The sequence below is a fragment of the Rattus rattus genome, chromosome 5 (genome assembly GCF_011064425.1).
Source record: "Rattus rattus isolate New Zealand chromosome 5, Rrattus_CSIRO_v1, whole genome shotgun sequence".
Classification (NCBI taxonomy): Eukaryota; Metazoa; Chordata; class Mammalia; order Rodentia; family Muridae; genus Rattus; species Rattus rattus.
In genome coordinates, this window is record NC_046158.1 from 119,019,704 (window position 1) to 119,039,651 (window position 19,948).

The following is a 19,948-nucleotide window of genomic DNA, read 5'->3' on the forward strand; positions in this document are numbered from 1 at the left end:
AAGAGATCTCTGTAATCAGAATCAAAATTAAATAAACCAGAACGATCCTTTCAAAAATATGTACGTTTTGCAGAAATTTCCCGTGCACACAAAGCAGTCTCCATAGTAACCAGGTCTCTGAGCGGATTGGTGTGCATGAGAAGTGGAGCCCGGAGTCTGAAGACAGCCGGGGCTGCGAGGTTGTATCTCAAAAGACAAAGTAGCACTTGAATTACCCAATTCTGAACCAATCCCGCCTAGAGAGGTGTGGTGCCCCTCGCTTGGCTCATTTGATTGGAAACAGGATGCTGAGTAGATCCTTGCCTGTCTCTCTCTCTCTCTCTCTCTCTCTCTCTCTCTCTCTCCTCTCCCTCTCCCTCTCCCTCCCCCTCTCCCTCTCCCCTCTCTCCCCCCCCTCTCTCCCCCCCCCCTTTCCTCCTCTCTTTCTCTCTCCCTCTCTCTCTCCCTCTCCTCTTTGGTCCATTCAAGAAAATGTACAAACTACTTGAAGTAATTAAGAATCCCCTGCTGAGATTTTGATGGAGATAAAGAACTCAATTTTTTAAAAATCTATAAAATAAAAGCATTAAAAAAAAACCTTCATAATCTTCATTGAGCAGTAGAACCTCAAGAAAATATTATCCTCTTATACTCCAAACAGTGGGTGAGAATAAGGCAGTCTCTGCAAAATATACAAGTAGAGGGTGGCTTCTCTGCTCTAGATTCTTTCCCACAACCTCACAGCCCTGAGACCTCTCCAGAACTTCTTCTACCGTCTGAGATAATCCAAAAACAATTATCAATTCCTTCAGTTCTAATTTTGCTCATAAATAGTGAGACAGGAAGAAAAGAAGGGAAATGGTTGGACCAGAGCTAGCTGATTTGATTACAGAATGACAAAGCCCCCAATAAGGATGGGATTTTGTGTTGTGGAGCCAAGGGCAGGATTCCCACCTTCCTGATGTGATGAGAGGCTAAACAAAGAGGACGAGGTCACAGCTTGAAAGAGCTACCCTCTAATTATGAGGCTGCACCTTTTCTCTGGGCCTCTGCATGGTCGCTCCCAGACTGCGCAAACCATTAACTCAATTTACTTTACTTTAAGGGCTCCTGTATGTGTCTGTTGTTCCTTTGGGTTGGCTTTTTCATGCCACTTAGAATGTGGTGTAAATAGAAATGCGATGGCAACCTGCCAGCATGGTGGAGCCTGCCCAGATGGGAAGAGCGCCTGGTGGCTACAGAGGCTCCCTTTAAAAGAACAACTCAATACTCACAAAACCCTAGGCATTCGGGCTGGAAAGACATCAGGAGGCCATCTGCAGCCCACCCCACATGAGAACTAAAGCAAACTTCTCCCTGGTTATTTCATCATAAGGTGGGTGCTGGTGGGAGAATGACAATAGGTGTGTCCTAAGTTCTGAGCTCTGGCCCAACTCTCTAAATGAAGTGCCTATAAGGGTCTATGAGCCCATGACTGGTACTCTTATGCGCTTATGGCTGAGGTGGTAACCTTTCTGCTGACTGGGTCGAATCAAACCTTCATCTGGACCACTATGACGCATGAGTCACACTGTTTAGAAGACAGATTGCAGATTCTTGCCTAAACTATAGATTTTCTTCATTGCCAAGAAAATCTCATGTTTGCTTTTCATTGGTGAAGAATCTAAAATCTAAAACAATATAGGGATTTTTTTTTCAAATTTTAATACTTGTAATGGTTAATCTTGACTGTCATCTTGATTGGATTACAAAATTACTAAGTGGTTTGTAGAGAACACCTCTGGGTGAGAGATAAAGAGGTCTTGAGACTCTGATCTAATCATTGGATTCATGATATGTTGGATTATTGAGAGATAGTGAAAGGTAAGAGGTGGTGTCTGGTTGGAAGTATAGGTCTAAGGGAACGTGGACTTGGGGATATATCTTACTTTGGCCTATTTCTCTAGACTCTTCTCTGCCTGTATCAACTATAATAGGATGTGTACCACACCCTTTCTGTTGTACCATACCCTTTCCATGATGACAGCATGTCAGAAACCAAAGCAAACCTTTCCTCCCTTTACGTTGACCACTTAAGGCATCCTAGCACTGTGAAAATAACCCCAACTAATACACTCGATGAAGAGGTCAGAACCTGGAGGAATGAAAGAATTTAGCAAAGACCATGCCTATCATTTTACATACAGCCAGCACAGTATTACAGGTTGTCTAAATCCTGAGCAAATTGTCTTACATAAGCCACATTTCTGAACAGCTCATTGGCCTACATACATGAAGGGAATCACAGTGTGAATACTTATAAAAGACCTGGATTCTGTGACATTACAGTTGACATTATACTTAATGTTAGTGCATTACAGGACCTAAGAAGGAAGTACTGTCTCTTTTATTTCAGATGAACAAAAGAATGATTGCCCGACCACCTCACTACTGAGTTATCAATTGCCATTTTGAAGAGGCATTATCTTAGATGCTAAAGACTCAAGAAAGAAAATATTTATGTTCTAGAAGGAGGAAACTGAGAACAATTCCTATTAAGAGTCATCATTACAGATTGTGATAGGTGGTTGGCAGGCCAGTCACAAGGAATACATATAGGGAATAATAAAAGAGAATAGCCAAGAATGGCTTGCTGGGAAGTTGGCAGTGAAATCCTAAGCTAAAGGGTAAGAAAGGGCCAGTCCCACATAGAACCAGGATGGAAATATAGTTCAGGCAGATACAATAAGAAAGAGACCCTTGAGAGGAAAGAATTTTTGCTTAACTAAGACATAGAAAAGAGAATGAAGAAAAGTTTGCAAGAAAAATATGTAGCAAATGAACATGTAGGGAAGGGCATGGGCTTGGGAGAGCCGATTAAACAACCTCACTATTCTGACACTGAGAAATATGAAGCCACTGAAGAGACTTTGAATGATGGCCCTGGCTATAACACAGAGAATGGAAAGGAACAGCAGAGACATGTGGGACGTTTTGTAAACCCAAGTAACAGACAACAGGGGATTTCTACAATAATGAGTAAGGAGGTGGTCAAGGTGCTGTGGCCAAAATGGTGGATTCAAAATGTTATGTGATCATAGGAGCCAGAAAAGGAGAATCTCTTAAGAAGAAAGGTGCCATAGCCTACATGGTGCTGCTATAACAACAAAGAGGAAGACAGAGAAATGTGTGTGCAACTGGGTAATATACTTATTGCTATTGAGGGGGGCGTTAAAGAGCCTGGGGGGCGTTAAAGGAGGACTTGCAGTGTGTACCAGGTAAAGGAATTGTGGGGAGAAAGTTGAGATGGAAATCTAGGTAAGACCTGGGAACTTTTTGGTTTGAAAAAGAGATGTGAATATGGGGTCCTATGAGTTAAAAGATTTCACTTAAGATTAGAAATACCAGACCATTTTGGATGCCGGCGAGAAAGATGCAGTAGAAAAAGAGAGGCTTACACTGTAATATTAATAGAAAAGGGACTGCTTCCTTCATGAAGGCTAGAGCTCGAGTATGAGAAATGATTTTTACTTTTAGAATTGGACATTTTTTAGGAGCAACAAAGCCCATTCTATGCCACTATTGAAAGACTGTATAGATGGGAGTGTGGATGCATGATGTAAATATGGGAGTTGCCAAGCACTGGTTCCTATTTGATCTGTGAGACTGGAGGTAAGAGCAAGGAACACAAGAAGGAGATGTGGAGATCGATGGGAAATGGTTGTCTGTGACCCTGTTAGAGGTGAGTTTGTAAAAAGGAAGAGGAATCATTTAGGGGTGGTGATAAGCCCTCATTTACTTGATGTTTGAAGACATAGATCAAGATCAAAGTGTATTTGCCAAATTGGATGACTTTCTTTAATTTTGTTTCTTCTCTCATCTTTTTGACTTCCAAGCTTATCAAAAGCTTGTTTTCCCCAGTCTCGAGGACCAGAGGGAGAGAGAGGGGGAAAAGGAGAGCTGAAAGGATTTGGCATAAATAAATGTTTATTGGAGGGGGCTTGAATGTACTCAGAAGAAAATGGAAGTGATCGAGGGCTGAAAGGTAGTGAGGTTCCTGGCAGTTTCTTGAAAGGGTAAGATCTTGAAAGGGAAGGTGGACTCCCTTTTTCAGACTTTCAGAGAATGCATCTTCTTTATGCTGTTGGTGTGTGAACAAGGGAATGCTCATCTCCACCTTCCCTCTCCATGGGAGCTGCTGACTCACCTGCCAGACAGATAATGCAAACAATGGGCCTTGCTATCATCTCACATATATCACATATCACATATATCACATATCGCATATCACATATATCACAGCAAACAAAAGGATAACAGAAACAATGTGAAGGATGAAAAGTTTATTTTGACCCATTGTTTTAGGATAACTGGGAGGATCGGCCAACTGTCTGTAAGAGGAGCAGTAGCCATAGTAACTCTGTTAGTTGTGATAGCACCTTACATCTTGGTGAATCAAGAAGCACAGAGCTGTAGCAGAACCAGTAGTAGATCGTTCTCAGTGATTACTAGCCTGCTCTCTGCCCCATGTTCTGAAGCTTCTGTAATCTCTCAAACAGCACCACCTACTGGAGACCAAGTGTTCAAACATCATCCTGTGAGGGGCATTTCAGTTCAAACATTCTCTCTCTCTTCAGCCAGGCAAGATAAACCCAGGCAAACAAACATTTAGTCTCAATCTTGCATAAGTGCAAAGGTCTGCTTGCATGTTCAGAGGCTAAATTAAAAGTCTAACACAACAGGAGGCTTCATTTAGAATAGCTTGTTTCTCACCAGTTTGCTGGAGGCAGAGGAACTCTTGGTTTGTATGGTGAGCATAGTTCTCCATGGGTGTCCAACTACAGTGCAACTGTTCTGTGGGACATCATCATGAAGATGTCTGATGATCACTCACTTAATATTGTGTGCCTCAAGGTCCTACAGGTTACAAGGCAATGTGGTTCTGCAATTGTGCTTTGTTTAGTTCTGTTTCTCACATTGAGAAGAGTTTAATTTTAAGCAGCACATTGTACACAAAAACATGTTAAAGAGATTTAGCATGGGAGCTTATTCTAATTCATATTATCAACTTTGCTGCTCAATTCCATAACTCAAACATTAATTAGGAGATAATATGGCTTTGTTTTTTCCCAAAATCTCTCATCTGGGTTTTTTGTTAGCCATCATTCATGCATTTTAGTACTGCTAATGCATTTGTAGTATGACCTATTTTGTATAAAGAAGGTATTTCCCTTTTCTAAGTCCTGAAGAAACTTGAGTTATTGACACAAAAATCACACTTGAGGAAGATGTGTCCAAAGAAGTGAGGAGTGTTTTTCCTTTGTCAGATTCAGGAGCCTCTGCTTTGCCTTGAACACATGGTGATAATGTTCCTGCCATTATCCACTGAACTGTCTTCCTGAGCCATTAAAAATCAAACATTTCTTTAATTGACTCCAGGAAATGATGAGATAAAGAAGTGGCAGAGAGAGCTCATCCTTGGAAAAGTAACTGAAATCAGTGATGCCCAGAACAGTGGTTCTTAACCTGTGGGTTGTAACCTCTTTGGAAAACCCCTATCTATATTGACATTACAATCTATAACAGTAGCAAAATTACAGTTGTGTAGTAGCAACAAAAATAATTTATAGTTGGAGGTCACTACAACCTGAGGAACTGTATTTAAGGGTTGCAGCATTAGGAAGGTTGAGAATCTCTGGCTGAGAAGAAAGGGAGTGTGCAACATTGGGCCGAGATCCTGAGAGTTGAATCTCAAAGGAAATTTGTTCTCTACTCTCCCCTCATCTCGTAGGTAAATTTCTTACCTAGTAGGTCACAGACACCTACTGCTGTGTAACAAATTGCCTTGGAATCTGGAAGATTAAGAGGATCCACATTTATTATCCCAGCATTTCTATGCATCAGGAAATCAGTCCTTACAAGCTACAATTAAGGTATCAGACAGGACTATAATGCTGGATGAGCATCAGACCTTTTTCATGGGGACATTGACAGAATTCAGTTTCCCATGTATTTTTGGCTGGAGGGAGCACTTAGTTCCTTTACCATGTGGCCTCTCTACAGTGCAGTTCACAAGAACAGAGCTGGCTTGTTTTGTTTTCAGAGCAAGGACGTGAATAGAACCAGAAAGAGAAAGTGAGACAAAAACAAAAACGTGGTTTTTTGCTTTTTGCTTTTTTTTATAATGTTGTCTTAGTGATGCCCCGATTACTTTTGTCACATTCTGTTTCTTAAAAACAGATCTCTTGCTTCCTTCCACATCCAAAGAGAAAGTATCGTACAAGCCCATGTATCCTGGGAATGGGGACATTGGGGGACACTGAAGGACATTTTGAAAGTTGCCTGTAGTATTTCCCAAACTAGCACGTGCCTGTATGTGTGCTCCTTCCTGTCCACACAGATAGTGACAGTTCCCTGCACTCTGGTGTGGTGACCTGCATGCTGACTTTTCCAGATTTCTTGATTTTATTTCTGGTTTCTGTCTCTTCACTTCCATTCAGACTACCGCCCTCCACTTTCTTGCTTTAAATAGGTGTTCTTCCTTACACAAGAACATTTTATGTCTGTCTATTTCTAGATCCAATACAAGTGTTAAGAACGTCTCTATATGGGATTAACCTTATTTCCTACCCTTCGTTTCAACAGGCTACAAGCAGCCAAGTCAGAGTCTGCATGTTCCTTTTCCCTCAGCTCAGGCTGTTACCTTAGCTTATTTCCTTCCCCTTCCCAAATGTGAACACCCTAACCACATCACAGGAGAACTTTCTTCAGTGCTAGGGTGACAACTGGCTTATTTCTGAATACTCTCACATTCTATGTCCTTTAAACAATTGCTTTATTCTTATTCCCATATAACCATCCTGGGCATAAATAATCTGTTGCCTACCCTGCATGCCGGTTAGAGGAAGGGCCTCCAGGGCTTCAGTGTAACTTCCGTCTCTCCTGTCGTCTGCAGTGTGCCAGCAGCCCCTTGCACATAGCGAGGGATTGATAAAGTCTAGAGCATCAAGGACCATTTTTCCAAAATGCCATTCTCACAGTTAGGAACACTGACTTTGTGTTATTTTTCTGTCATAGATGATAAAACTGAAATGAAAACAGTTTACCTGCTCCTGTGAGAGCAAACTGTGGATCCTGATTTGGGAGTCGTCATCCATTTGGTTTATTTTTGTTCTTCTTTTAAATATAAAAACCATCTGACTTGTCCTGATATGTGTTCGCTTAGCAGTACCAGAGATTGAACCTGGAGCCTCACACAGGCTAAGCTACAACCTCAGCCTTAATTTTATTCTAATTTTGAGACAAAGTCTTGCTAAATTGTCCTTGAAATTTTGAATATTTCTACCTTAGCTTCCCGATTGCTGGGATCACAAGTCTGCACTAGCAGACCTGGCTTTGATTCTTTTTTAAGATTCATTTAGTTTTACTCTGTGCATATGTGTGCTTTGCCTACATGCATGTGTATATTGCCTCTGTGCTTGGCCACGGAAGGCAGAAAAGGGCAATGGATCCCCTGGGACTAGAATTGTGAGGCACCATGTGAGTGCTGGGAACAGAATCCAGGCCCCTAGAAGAGCAACAAGGACTTTTAGCCACTAAGTCATCTCTTCCGGGCTCCTAGTTTTGATTTCTTTCTCTTTCTTCCTTTCTTTCTTTCTTTCTTTCTTTCTTTCTTTCTTTCTTTCTTTCTTTCTTTCTTTATTTCTTCCTTTCCTTTTTTTGATAAAACAATTCAGAGTCATTTAACAACCCTCATGATGTATTTTTTTAAATCATCCTTACTAGAAAGGGGTAATAAGAGATTTTTAAAATAAAAAGAGCTTCATGGGCAAAAGGAAGACCAAGGTCTGCTACTTCTTGCTTGTCTGTGCATTAACTTTTTCAAGTTAACAAACACAGCAATATCAGGAAGCCCCCATGTTGTTAGATGTCCGTGTGTTTCCTGCTGTCCTAGACTCCCTTTGGCATGCAGTGATGCTGCCATGTGGCTGTAGCCTGCACATTTAAGAGAGCTCTAGTGGCCTGGATGCTGTAGCTAGAACTATAAGCACATCTGTCAGCAAAGTGGTGTGTGTGTGTGTGTGTGTGTGTTGTGTGTGTGTGTGTGTGTGTTACAAAGAGAACTGACATATAAAGGATAATTACTTCTCAAAAGCCATTGTCCAGACCTCTACAGGCAATATTCAGAATTCAAAACGACTTTCAGCCAAGTCCTGTTTGCACCTGGGAACTATGAGCGGTATTGAAAGCTTCATAAAGGAGATGAAACTTGACCAGGACAGGAAGTGACTTACAGCCGGCAGGCTCAGATGTATTGACACAAGGTAGTGAAATAGGAAATTATGGTTTTCAAAGAGAAGTCAGATCTTAGTTTCTCTTTTATCTCAGTATGATGTGTGTGTCCTTGAATCAAATCCCCTAAGCACAGTGCAAACGTGACATTCATGCAACAGGAGGGGCTGGAATCCCTGGCTTTTGTGAGTCTCATACACAGGAAAGTCAGACTTCCTTTATGACTTGTTCATCGTGTGTCAGTATTGTGGTTTCCAAATGCTCTTGGAAGCTGATTTTCCAAGTTCCAGGTGGGCTCTGGGCCATTGCAGCAGCCAGAAGTGCTGAAGGCATTAGCTTGAGCCAGTGAGTTTCTTGGAGACCAAGGCTGGGGCAACCTGTTTTACATTAGTGTATTTCTTTGTACATGAATTATCAAAATCCTTCATTCCCTAGCATTTCTTCACTAGCCTCTCCACTCATGGCACGTCTTGTTACTTCTGCATGACCTGGGATATCCAGCGGTAAATGGTTATTCTAAAACACCGAGCCGAGACTGCACTGCTAGCGAGAACTGTTACCAAGGGAATGTGATCAACTGGAGAATTTGACAGAAGTTTGACAGGTTGATAGATCATGGTCTTCATCTCTTGAGCTAGTCCCCATACCGTCAGTTTCCACTGTTTCCTCATGTGCCCTTGCTGGCTTTATTGGTTGTGCTGATTTTCCCACCTCTTTCCCACTTCTTCACCCTAGTTTCAGTTCTAAGGGAAACTGTCTGAAACAGTCTGAAAAAGTGACACATGGTCAACTGTGCTCTCTCTTGTTCTCCCTCCTCTCTTTCTCTCTCTCGTATACATACATGATATTAATATACATTAATAAGGCCTGAAAATGGGCCTCATTCTGACAGTTTCCTACATATATAATCACCTAACCAACCCACCCCCAAAGGATGACTTTTGACCCATTTCCTTATTAATCCCAATATCTTTTGACATCCCAATAGATATTGATCCCAATAGATGATTCTTTGCCTGATCTGCTACTTAGAAGAGACAGAGACAGCAAAACAAATATGTTTTACCTGCAAAACTTAGCAGTGACTTTGAATTAACCTAAACATGCAAATGGAAAACAGTGTAAAAGTATATGACAAGAGGTGGGTGGTCAACAGAAAAATGGCAGGCAGGGCTGTTTGTTAAGCATATGTAGGAGAAATGGCTATCTCTATTTGGATGATATTGGTTCAACTACTTGGGCTAAATTCTGGCTCTAAATACATCTGGTCAATCCAGGAGCCCTGAAAAGAATCTGGCTTTGTTTTAATCCAAATATTAGTCATTGTTGGGTGGGTTGGGTTTTTGTAGGATGATTTTTGAAAAGATAAAATAAGGACAGAAAACCTAGAAGGAAAGCCAAGTGTCACAAAGAGCATGGTGACCCACTCTCTTTGTCAGAGACATACAAGAGCAGGTGCCCATGAGAGTTGGTGATGAGCCTTCCTTGTTCACAGATGAATCTGGAGTTTGGAGGCTGTTGTGGCCAGTGAAGCCCAGTACCTCCTGATCCAGCCCAATGACTACTGCTGCTAGATATGAAGCAACAGAAGGTCAGCTAGATCCCCTCTTTGACCTGAATAGTGAGACACAGTGGGACCACATGGGGTCCATTCTTTTCCCACAAAGTAGTGATGTGTTCCAGGCAAAAACCCAATTTGGGATGTTTTAGCCCAAAGGAAACATTTACAACCAAATTATACACCTCGGAAAATAAATGAGCTTTCATTCTGGAAAGAAACCCTGCCGAGTTCTTTATTATTTGTACCACAATCATAAAGTTGGTTTTAATCTCCGCAGTGGAATGCCATTGGGTTGGCCAAGTGGCAAGCTCAGTGGTTGGAGTAGGGACCATTTCACCCTGAAGAAAACACAGTGGGAATTAAAGGGAATTATTTCTCCTGAAACTGTTCTCAGGACCCATTGGATTGGGAGGCGCTATCTTATTCTGGCAAATTCATTGGAACTTCAAATTGGTTCCTGTTTTCCTTCTTTTCTTTTCTTCTCCTCTTCAAAAATTCCAGGGGCTGACTGGGGATGGGAGTGTGAAGTGGCTGTTTTATATGAATGAAATTCTAGGAGTAGGCCCAGGAAAGTTTATAACGGATTTCTCCCCTAGCTCACAGAAGAATGGGACACCAGAATTGCATGAGACTGGTGGCAAGGTTGGGAAATGTGCTTCCTTATTTCTCTAAATAGAGAAATGTGGAGAAGCCTGGTAAGTATCTGTTCCCAGGATCCATGCCATGGAAGGACCATGGTGTAGAGAAAGTGGACATGGGTCTATGGGCTTCTGAAATGGCCTGGGTTTTATGTGTTTTAAACCACTGTCGGATAAGATGCTGGATATCTTGTACCAGATTAGTGTAGATCTCTAACACCTTTCAAGAATGGAACCAAATAGTTTGGATTAGGAATGTCTTTCATAAACCTCAGCCCTGACTAGCCTGACAGGGAATTTCCTACTATTTCTGAAGACACTGAGATGGAGTTTTTGTGGGTGTATAGAAGTGTAGAAAGCAGACCATGACAGGAGCTGGTCGTGGGAAGAAGAGCTCATGACAAGGCTTTGGCTCATGGGTCAAGCAGTTAAGAAAGCCAGGGTTGTTTTTAAATTCTACTTGTCTCGAATGTCCTGCTGTTTGCATGCTAACCAAGACACCCTGATTTAAACAGCTTTGGGTTTAAACACCTAGAACACCTTGGATTAGGCTTCTGCACCCTGTAATATCAATGAGGAAAAGGAACACCTTTGCCTTGCTTCCCATCGAATCCCCAGCCCTTGAGTCATTAGCAAAGAGTAATTAAATGAATCAGTGAAAAAGATCCCTGTAGCTCATCTGCCCACACACCATCAAAACAAATCCCAGCTAATTAGGTGATTTCACCTCTTAGCCATTTAGGGTAGTTGAATGTACTGTGGCTTAAGTTTTGGATCTTCTTTGTCCTGCTGCTATCTTCGCTCTTCCTGTCCTGAATTAAAACTTCCCAAGAATGAATTTTATAACCTCTTCAGGCCCTATTTTATATTCATGCCCTGGCAATTTTTAACTTTTGGCTGTTGATCGCTTTGTATTTTCCATGAATGAGGAATTTATGTCTGAGATCCTCTCCTGGGATTTCCTTATCCCTTCCAGTAATACTCGTTATTCAGAGCTCTCAGTCATCCTTCACCAGTGAAACCCTGGGAGCGTCTCTCACTTGTCCCCTTGTTCTGACATTGAAGGCTTCCATTTCCCAGTGTCTGCCTTCATTCTATCTCACCCCCTTTCCACAGACACCAAATTCTGGCAGTGGATAAGTCAGCTTTTATGATGAAAATGTTTATGGAGACTGTCAGTTCTTAACCTTAAAACTGAACCGTGCTGTTTGTATTTTTCTAAGTGATGGAGAGTGTGAACGAGTGATGGAAATGGAGCGTGAACAGATCAAACATGGATCTTGGAATCTTTGTTCAAGACCTGGAATAGGAGAAATTCCACTGTGTGGGGGTTGCGGGGGTGGGGTGGGGGAGAGTCGAGTTCCAAAGCAAAGGATTCTCTATAAGCTGAGCTCAAAGCCTGATGTGAGAGAAAGCGGGGTGTAGGAAGTAAGGGGACCAGGGTGGGATGTGCAGGGTTAGAGTTATATGATGTTCCTAAAAATAAACAATTTAGATTTTCAAGAAGAGCTAGAAATATATTTCTTTTGGTCAGAGAACAAATGAATTCACTTGCAGCAAACTCTATCTTCTGAACTTCTCAAGTCTGCTTTCTAATGGTGGGAGTTTGAAAGAAGCCACTCACCCATGTGTGTGACATTCTGTGTTGCAGAACGTTTTGTTTGCCATGGAACTTTTCTGCGGACCACTGGGGAGGGTGAACATTTGAAGCTGAGAGTTCAGCTCTTAGTAATTGAATACCTAGGACATTGGTTTTTGTTTTGTTTTGTTTTGTTTTGTTTTTAAAAAAATGGGCCTGGCTGTCTCTAAAAGGCTAGACTTTGTATCTGTAGACTTGGGGTATAAGAAGAAGATTCTGAGCTGGGATCAACAAGGCATTTTCACAAGATGAGTTATAAATCTGATGGAGAGTGAGAATAAAGTCTGTACAAAAGTATGCTAGTTGGGGCCTCTGCAATAGTTTGGCAAGAGCATTGTTTAGGGTTGGTTCTTGGCAGGATTCGCCCCTGTGTATAGAGCCTCTTCATGTCTTTCTTCTGTGCTCCACCAGCTTTGTATCTACTTTTGTTATGTCCTGATGGTTGTTATCCCTTCTTAGACTGTCTGAGGCTCCAGGACCTCTTAGGTCTCATGTAACCTGTTACCTCTAAGCTAGGAAGAGCTTTCCAGTAGCCTTCTGAAGGCATACCTATCCTTTTCAGGACCTTGGGTTTGCGCAGAGGAAGTAGCATGGGGGTTAAAGGGGGAAGTTGAAGAACTTTTCTGCTTGTATGGGGTGATTGTCACCTAAACCAGCCAGAAAGGCCAGATTAGGAAAAAAGCAGAAGGAAGTTCACCTCCATCTTTGCAGGTTGAGTGATCTTTTGCCTTTGGCAGGGGGTGGGGAGCGTGGGGGGTGGGGGGTGTCCTGATCATTCAGGATGCTTTAGCAGTGAGTAACAGTTGTGAGGATCTCACTCTGGCTGGGCTTAATGCTTGTGTTTATCCATCAATTGTTTGATTATATTTTCTCACGATAAAGCACTTCAACAAGTTGAGAGCCCTTCATATTCTAACTGACCCATCCCTTTGCTATACTGCTCCCTGGAATAACAATGCCCTAACCAGTCCCTGGCCACCTGATCCTTCTCCCGAAGCAAGCAGGATTGCCAATAATATTGTCGGACACTACCTCACCCTGGAAACCTAATTTTACGGGGGCCTGAGAGTAAGCATTCTAACACACTCCCAAGTAATGTTGATGCTGCTTTTAAAACATCTGGGTTAAAGTGATAACTTGAAGTTACTAGATTTTTCCCAAGATTAAGAAAACTGTGGATTAGGGCATGGACATGGTAGGGTATGACTGTAATCACAGGAATCCAGAGTCTGAGGAAGGAGGGCGATAAATTCAAGATGACCCTGGACTATACAGCAAGACATTATATCAAGCAGGGAACGCTACTTCAATTACCTGGTTTAAATAAAATATTAAAATAAAAATTAGTAAAGCATAGATGTTGCTATCTGCATATATAAGTACATATGGCCATTCATAGTGTGTCTGTGTGTATGTGTGTGTGTGTGTGTGTGTGTGTGTGTGTGTGTGTGTGTAGAATCACATGTCTGTATGTGCTAATAGACATAAATTTATAAGTAGGTAAAATACACATGTATACCCTTTCAACATCTCAAAACCTTGCCACCTCCTGTTCTTCTACCAGAGCTGAACTGTTCTTCTGGGCACTAGTTGAGCTTTGAATGTGACATAGACATAGGCAATAGCCACTAGTTCCTTCCATAGTGTTTTTCTTGTCCCCCTAGAAGAGAAGGACATGTCATCACTTGAAGGAAAATGACTATGATGTTGTATCTGGATTTGGAGTTATCACACAAGACAGGGCCAAGCCAGGAACAGGTCCAAAAAGACTTTGTCTTATCTCTGTAAGAGTTCCTCATCCTCCTACATCTTGGGGAACCAAGATCTGTTCCATAGATGGATGAGTCAACCAAATCCACACCTATCAGGCTTCAGGTTTTTCTGTCTTAGTTAGGGTTTTACTGCTGTGAACAGACACCATGACCAAGACAACTCTTATAAAGAAAATATTTAATTGGGGCTGGCTTACAGGTTCGGTCTATTATCATCAAGGCAGGAAGCATGGCAATCAGAGAAGAAGCTGAGAGTTCTACATCTTATTCTGAAGGCAAACAGGAGGAGGAGACAGCTAGGAGAAGGGTCTCAAAGCCTGACCCCATGGTGACACACCTCCTCCAACAAGGCCACACCTACTCCAACAAGGTCACACCTACTCCAACAACTAATAGTGCTATTCCCTGGGCCAAGTATATTTAAATCACCACACCTGATCTGTTCATTCCTTCCTTCAATTATTAACCCATTAACCTATCTCTCTGCCTATTCAATAATCCATTTGTTCATGCAGAGGGCTTTTAATGAGGGCCAATTATGTGTCAGACTCCTGGCATAGGGCCAAGTATACAAAGTTACAAAAGAAATCTAATATCTGCCTTAAGGAACTGATATTTGGATTGGGGGAGAGTATCACAAATAGAACATCCCATAAAATATTGGCTTCTTGTAAAAAATACCTTCAAAGGGAACAAGTAGAAAGAATAGAGGAAACTACTAAGGAACTGGAAGGGCCACTGATTATAAGAGGTGATGTTGCTAAAATTTTTTCCCAGTGGGAAGGCATAGGCAATGTCTATGTCTCCTTCTAAGATCCCAATGATAAACCAAGGCATAATTCCACCAAAGTTCACTATGGGAAACCAATGATGTATTCGGTTTCTGTCCAGAGCTTAGGAAAAGGATTAACTCCACTTAGGTGTATGGATGCCCTGCCCCAACAGCCAGTTCCTGGATAGCCTTCACCCAACAGAAATAAGAGCTTCTCCATTGCTTCATAAATCAAGTTCCTCCTCCCTTAGTTTCTGCTGACCTATATACTGTAGCCCTTCCCCAGGGCCACATGCAATTTAAGCAGCTGTGTACAACAGGTGGCAGAGAGCAGCCAGACACCCAGGTGAGGTCTCATGACCCTCTGCATGAGTGACTGTAAACAACCAACAAGCCTATCTGGGTGAAGCCTTTCATAAGCGAGCACAGCTGAACTCTGCACGATTGCTTGGCTCAGAGGATAGAAATTCACAACAGGTGATATATGATCAGGGAAATCCGTTCAGTCCCAAAGTGACATTTAAAAAAAAGGAGTGGCCTGGAGTCTAGACCAGATGGCAATAAAGGAGTTGTGTAAAAGGATCCATAGTCAGTGACTATGAATGGACCTGAAGAAGTGACTGTGTCTAATACAACTCACCCTTTGTACAGCCCACTTGGTCTTTGAATCGGTCTGTGTCTTTTTGGCTAAAGATTATACAAGAGTGAAAAGAAGCTCTAAGAATGTAACTCAATGCTACAAAAGAACCCAAGTGTAAGGTAGAGCGGTAATGCAGAAGAGAGACTCGTCTGGCTGCAAATCAAGGAAGGTTTCTCAGAGAAGGAAAACCCTAAGCAAGGCTGTCTAGAAACGCACAGCAATTTTCTGTGGATAACAAAAGGAGCAGAGACAAGCATGGCATGGAGACATCTGCCAGCATCCAAGCCTCTGCGTGAGTTACAAAAAGGTGTAATAATAATGCCCTTCCTTCAGTCTGAACCTCAACCCGTACTGGTCCCTTCGACAGATTCCTTCCTGACTTACACACCTTATACAACATAAATGGAAGCCCAAATGAAACCACGGAGGATCACCTGATACCCTGCATCCAAAGCTTTCATTTCCTGCTCATTCCATCAGCTAGGCATCTGTGAAATTAGCAATTAAGAAATTATGACTACATTTAGTATGGAAAAGGATATCAATTCTTGGCATAGAGGTGACAGTTCCTAATTATTGAAAGAACTTTTCTAATTTTAATTTATTATTCATTGACAGATTAGTTCATATGTTTAATGAATTTTAGTCCATATTGTCCCAATTACCCTGTCTCGTTCCTCCTCCCTCTCCTTCCGAACCCCTCTTCTTCCCAAGTCCCCATCCTACTTTCACACTGTGTATGTGTGTCTGTCTGTGTCTGTGTCTGTCTGTGTCTGTGTGTCTGTCCATGTCTGTGTGTCTGTGTATCTGTGTGTATTTGTGTCCCACTGAATTTAAGTAGGGTTTCTGTTCCTGAATGAGTTTGAGTGAAAGGTTATTTACTGGGCCGTGTACTAATTATCAGTGATTACACCCCCCTGGAGAAAGAAACACTCTCCTTTTTTCTTCCCATGATGAAATGTTGATGGACCCAGTCCTGGGCAGGTCTTGTGCAGATGACCACAGCTATAGTGAATAACAGTGACCATGTTATGTCCAAAAGACTGTTTCATAGCAATCCTCCCACTCTAGTTCTTAGAACCGCCCTCCTCCCACTGCACGCCTGTAATGTCCCTGAGTCCTGAGAGGCAGTATGATATGGATGTGCCATTTAAGATCCAAGCACTCCCTAATCCCTTATTCTCTGCACTTTGACTATTCCTTAGTATTTGTATTAACCACTGTCCAGTGGGGCAGTGGGGTGGAGCAAGCATCTGGTGGGGGCTGGGAGCTGCACTGATCTACAGGTATAAAGATAAGCATTTAGAAGGCAGCTTGATACTGTGTCCACTTAGCAAAATAATAGTAGTAGGTTCTCTCTGCCCATTACCCTCTGAGGCACATGTTATTGGGCAGGTTTACAATACCAGGCTTGACCTTCGCCCTATGGAACAGACCTTAAATCCCATCAAAATGCAGTTGGTTACTCCCATATTATTTGTGCCATTATTGTACCAATGGATATATTTTTCCAGGCTGGTCATTATTATAGCTTTCAGGATTCACAGATGGGTAACACTATTGATGACTTTTCTCCCTCAACAGTCTGCATAGAACTTTCCAGAACTGTAAAAGCCCTCCGGGAGGAAGTTTGATTTCTCCTCATCCTTTGGCAAAAGTATCTATTGCCTTCAGCAATAGGATCTTCCAATAAGGTTTTGGTGGGCAACCAAGAGCAATAGCAGCAGTCTGTATAGTTTTACAGATCCATGGGAACACCACTGAGCCCATCAAAGTCCAGGTGTTTTAGGGAGATTACATAAATAAGAAAAAAAAAGAAGACTAGGTTGTGATTTACTCACAGAAAACTGAAGGATCAAGAGCCAGCAAAGGAGACAGGAGAAGAGCACCAGGTATAAGCCTCGAACTCTGCATCCAAGCTCTGACTCACCTCCCTCCCTCTTCCTTATTATGAGCTGGTCACCTATGACCCAGCCCTTTCTCTTCATTCTAAGTTTTCTGACACTGTGGCCATTGGAAAGGGTATTTTTTTATTCACCAACACAAACTTCCTTCTCATGGCTTTGCCTGCCCTCTGTTAATGCTTTCAACTGCAAATGGCTGGCCAGGCTTAACACAGTTGAAACCCCTTTTGACTCTTGACAAAATTAACAAATTTAATTGGACTCTCGACTTCAACTTCTCCTACCTGCAATGAAAGGGATGATAATCATGACCAATTGATGGGGAGCTTCGGGAGGCAGTTAACTAAGAATAATGCATAAAAAGTGGTGGGACAAAGCTGGTCTAGAAAATGTTTTAAGGGAAGAGGTAGAAGTTTGGTTGATACTAGAAAGAAAGTAGCTGATCCCTAGGAGACAATTCCTGTCAAAAAGAACCAATTTAAGAAGAATACCAGGAAGACAAATGAGAGTGAGGAGTTAGGAGAAGAAAAAATATCTATTTCTCCTCAAACTGCTTCCCATTTTATGGGTGAGCCCCCAAGAAAACAATGTTCCCAGTGTGAAGCCACTTATTATTTTTACAGTGGTGAAGATCAAACCCTTTGGGCCTTGCACATGCTAGACAAGTGTTTCTAGTGGTGACATCCCTAGTAGCTGCTCTTCTGTTTTCAAATATTGCATTTACCTGTATTCTTTCTTATTCAGAAAACAAACAAGAATAGAAACTTAGCTTTTGTAGTTATATACATACTGTACATAATTTACAGAGAGAGAGAGAGAGAGAGAGAGAGAGAGAGAGAGAGAGAGAACAAATGATCTGTTATGCCCAGTCAGTTTTCACAAAGTGAACACATGCATGAATCTATCTATCTCCTGGATCAAGTACAGAACATAGCTGTATTCCATGGGCCTCCCAAGGGCTTCCTTTTCTTCTCTAGCTCCCCCAGGCTGCCACAATCCTGACTTCTAAGACTATTGGTTAGTTTTGCTTGCTTTTGAATATATAAATAGAATCTTAAGTCATATGTTCTTTTGTACTTGACTTCCTTTGTTCTCTACTATGTTTGTGAAATTTGTCTGTTATTAGATGTGGTTATAATTTGTTCATTCTCATTGCCGTGTAGTTATTCATTCTATATTTTAGGTATACATTTTACTTATATCTTCAACTACTGGGGGCTGATGGGTCACTGACATCTTTACAATTCAGCCAATGTGTTTAACAGGTCTTAAGAAAAATGTGATAGCCCCACCTGCTAATATCCAAAGCTATCCGTATTTGGTACCCATTGTCTCATTTGCCCCTGGAGTAGCTCTCTTGATGTTTGAATGAAGTACTGAGTGACATTTTGCCTCTGCCTCTTGTGTGTGGCTTGGTCACCATCTGTTTTGTTTCCTCTTCCTTGTATCTTCTGCTTTTGTTGACTGAATCTAATTTTCCCTATGAAGTTGTCAGGTTGCCCTAATCAGACAACACTGGGCTTCATTGGCATCTATGTAAGAATTTCTCTATGAAAGGGAGGCCAGGATTTTCCCAGTACCAAACAAAATGGGGCGACTGAGTTAATTTATTGTGTGCTACATTAGGATAGTCTTCTCAGTGCCGTTACTCTGGATAGGGGAGAATGGGGAATTCAGAATAGCTGTTAGACGCTCTTATTCTAGACAATGCCTACAGGGGAAAAAATGAGGAGATTTTGGGGACTATTTTCCAGCATTGGACCTCTCAGTTTCATTTAAAGAATTTGAGTTCTCCTTCTGGTGTGTCTGAAGACAATGACAGTGTACTCATATACACAAAATAAATAAATCTTTTAAAAAAAACTTGAAGTAGAATTTAAGTTCTCACACTTAACTCAAATGGAAGGTTATTTTAATACACAGTGCCTGGAATGTTTGAGTAATGTTTTATCTCCCCAACTTCCAGTATTTTCCAGGTTTTCCCGTTTTTCTCTCTAGATCTATCTTGTGCCATTCTCTGCCTGGACATACGTTCTGCATGCATCGAATCAGCCTCTTGCTCTGGTTTCAGGTTGACTTTAGTCAACATTAAACATGGCAGGTATAAGGAGAGACTACTTGATAAACCTTGTATATCCTCCCACACCACACACAGAGCTCTTTATTTTCCTTATAGTGATAGTGACCTCTCCCTTTCTTCACATCTTCAGATCTGTTGTAGAAGATCTTCATTGACCAAGAGATAGCTGGTGGTTTCTGGCTGCTTTGCCTGGAAATGTATAAGCTATTCTTTTATTGGGTTTTCTTCCGTTCCCAAGCTTAAAAGTAGCAGCAGTTTTCTGCTCAGACTCAGACTGATGTATCCTAATATGGTAATGTTGATACTTGTGTGATAGTTAATCTTAAATTCCAGCTTGACTGAATTTAAAAACTAAAAAGTCAAAAAATACACACTTCCAAGTGTGAAAATCAGAGAGTGCTAGACGATGAGAGCTCCTACCTAACGAGTAGGTTAGTCAATCCCTTAATGGGTTCATGATGTGATACCACTATTGAGTGGTCAGAAACAGAGGAGATAGAGCCTAGTTCGATGGAGTAGGTAACTGGGGGGGGTGTCTTTGAGGGTCTATTTTCTCCTGATACCCTCCTGTACCCCTATTCCTGAGCTGCTTTAACATTCCTTTACCACCATGACAGACTGAGACCTTTGAAACAGTGAGCCAAAAGAAATCACTCTTCTTTTATATATATATATATATATATATATATATA

The 19,948-nt window shown here is 41.7% G+C and overlaps 1 protein-coding gene across 2 annotated transcripts in view; it reads left to right on the top strand.

Moving 5' to 3' along the window:
• Ism1 (isthmin 1) overlaps positions 1 to 19,948 on the top strand; it is a 77,981-nt gene that overhangs the window by 15,217 nt on the left and 42,816 nt on the right. The window contains exon 1 of one of the 2 annotated variants that reach the window (XM_032904302.1): positions 9,783 to 9,841. The exons of the other annotated variant lie outside the window; for it this stretch is intronic. Within the exon in view, the coding sequence (XP_032760193.1) occupies positions 9,827 to 9,841 (15 nt within the window). The 5' untranslated portion in view covers positions 9,783 to 9,826. Of the gene's footprint in view, positions 1 to 9,782; positions 9,842 to 19,948 lie in introns of those variants that run through there. 2 annotated transcript variants of the gene reach the window in all.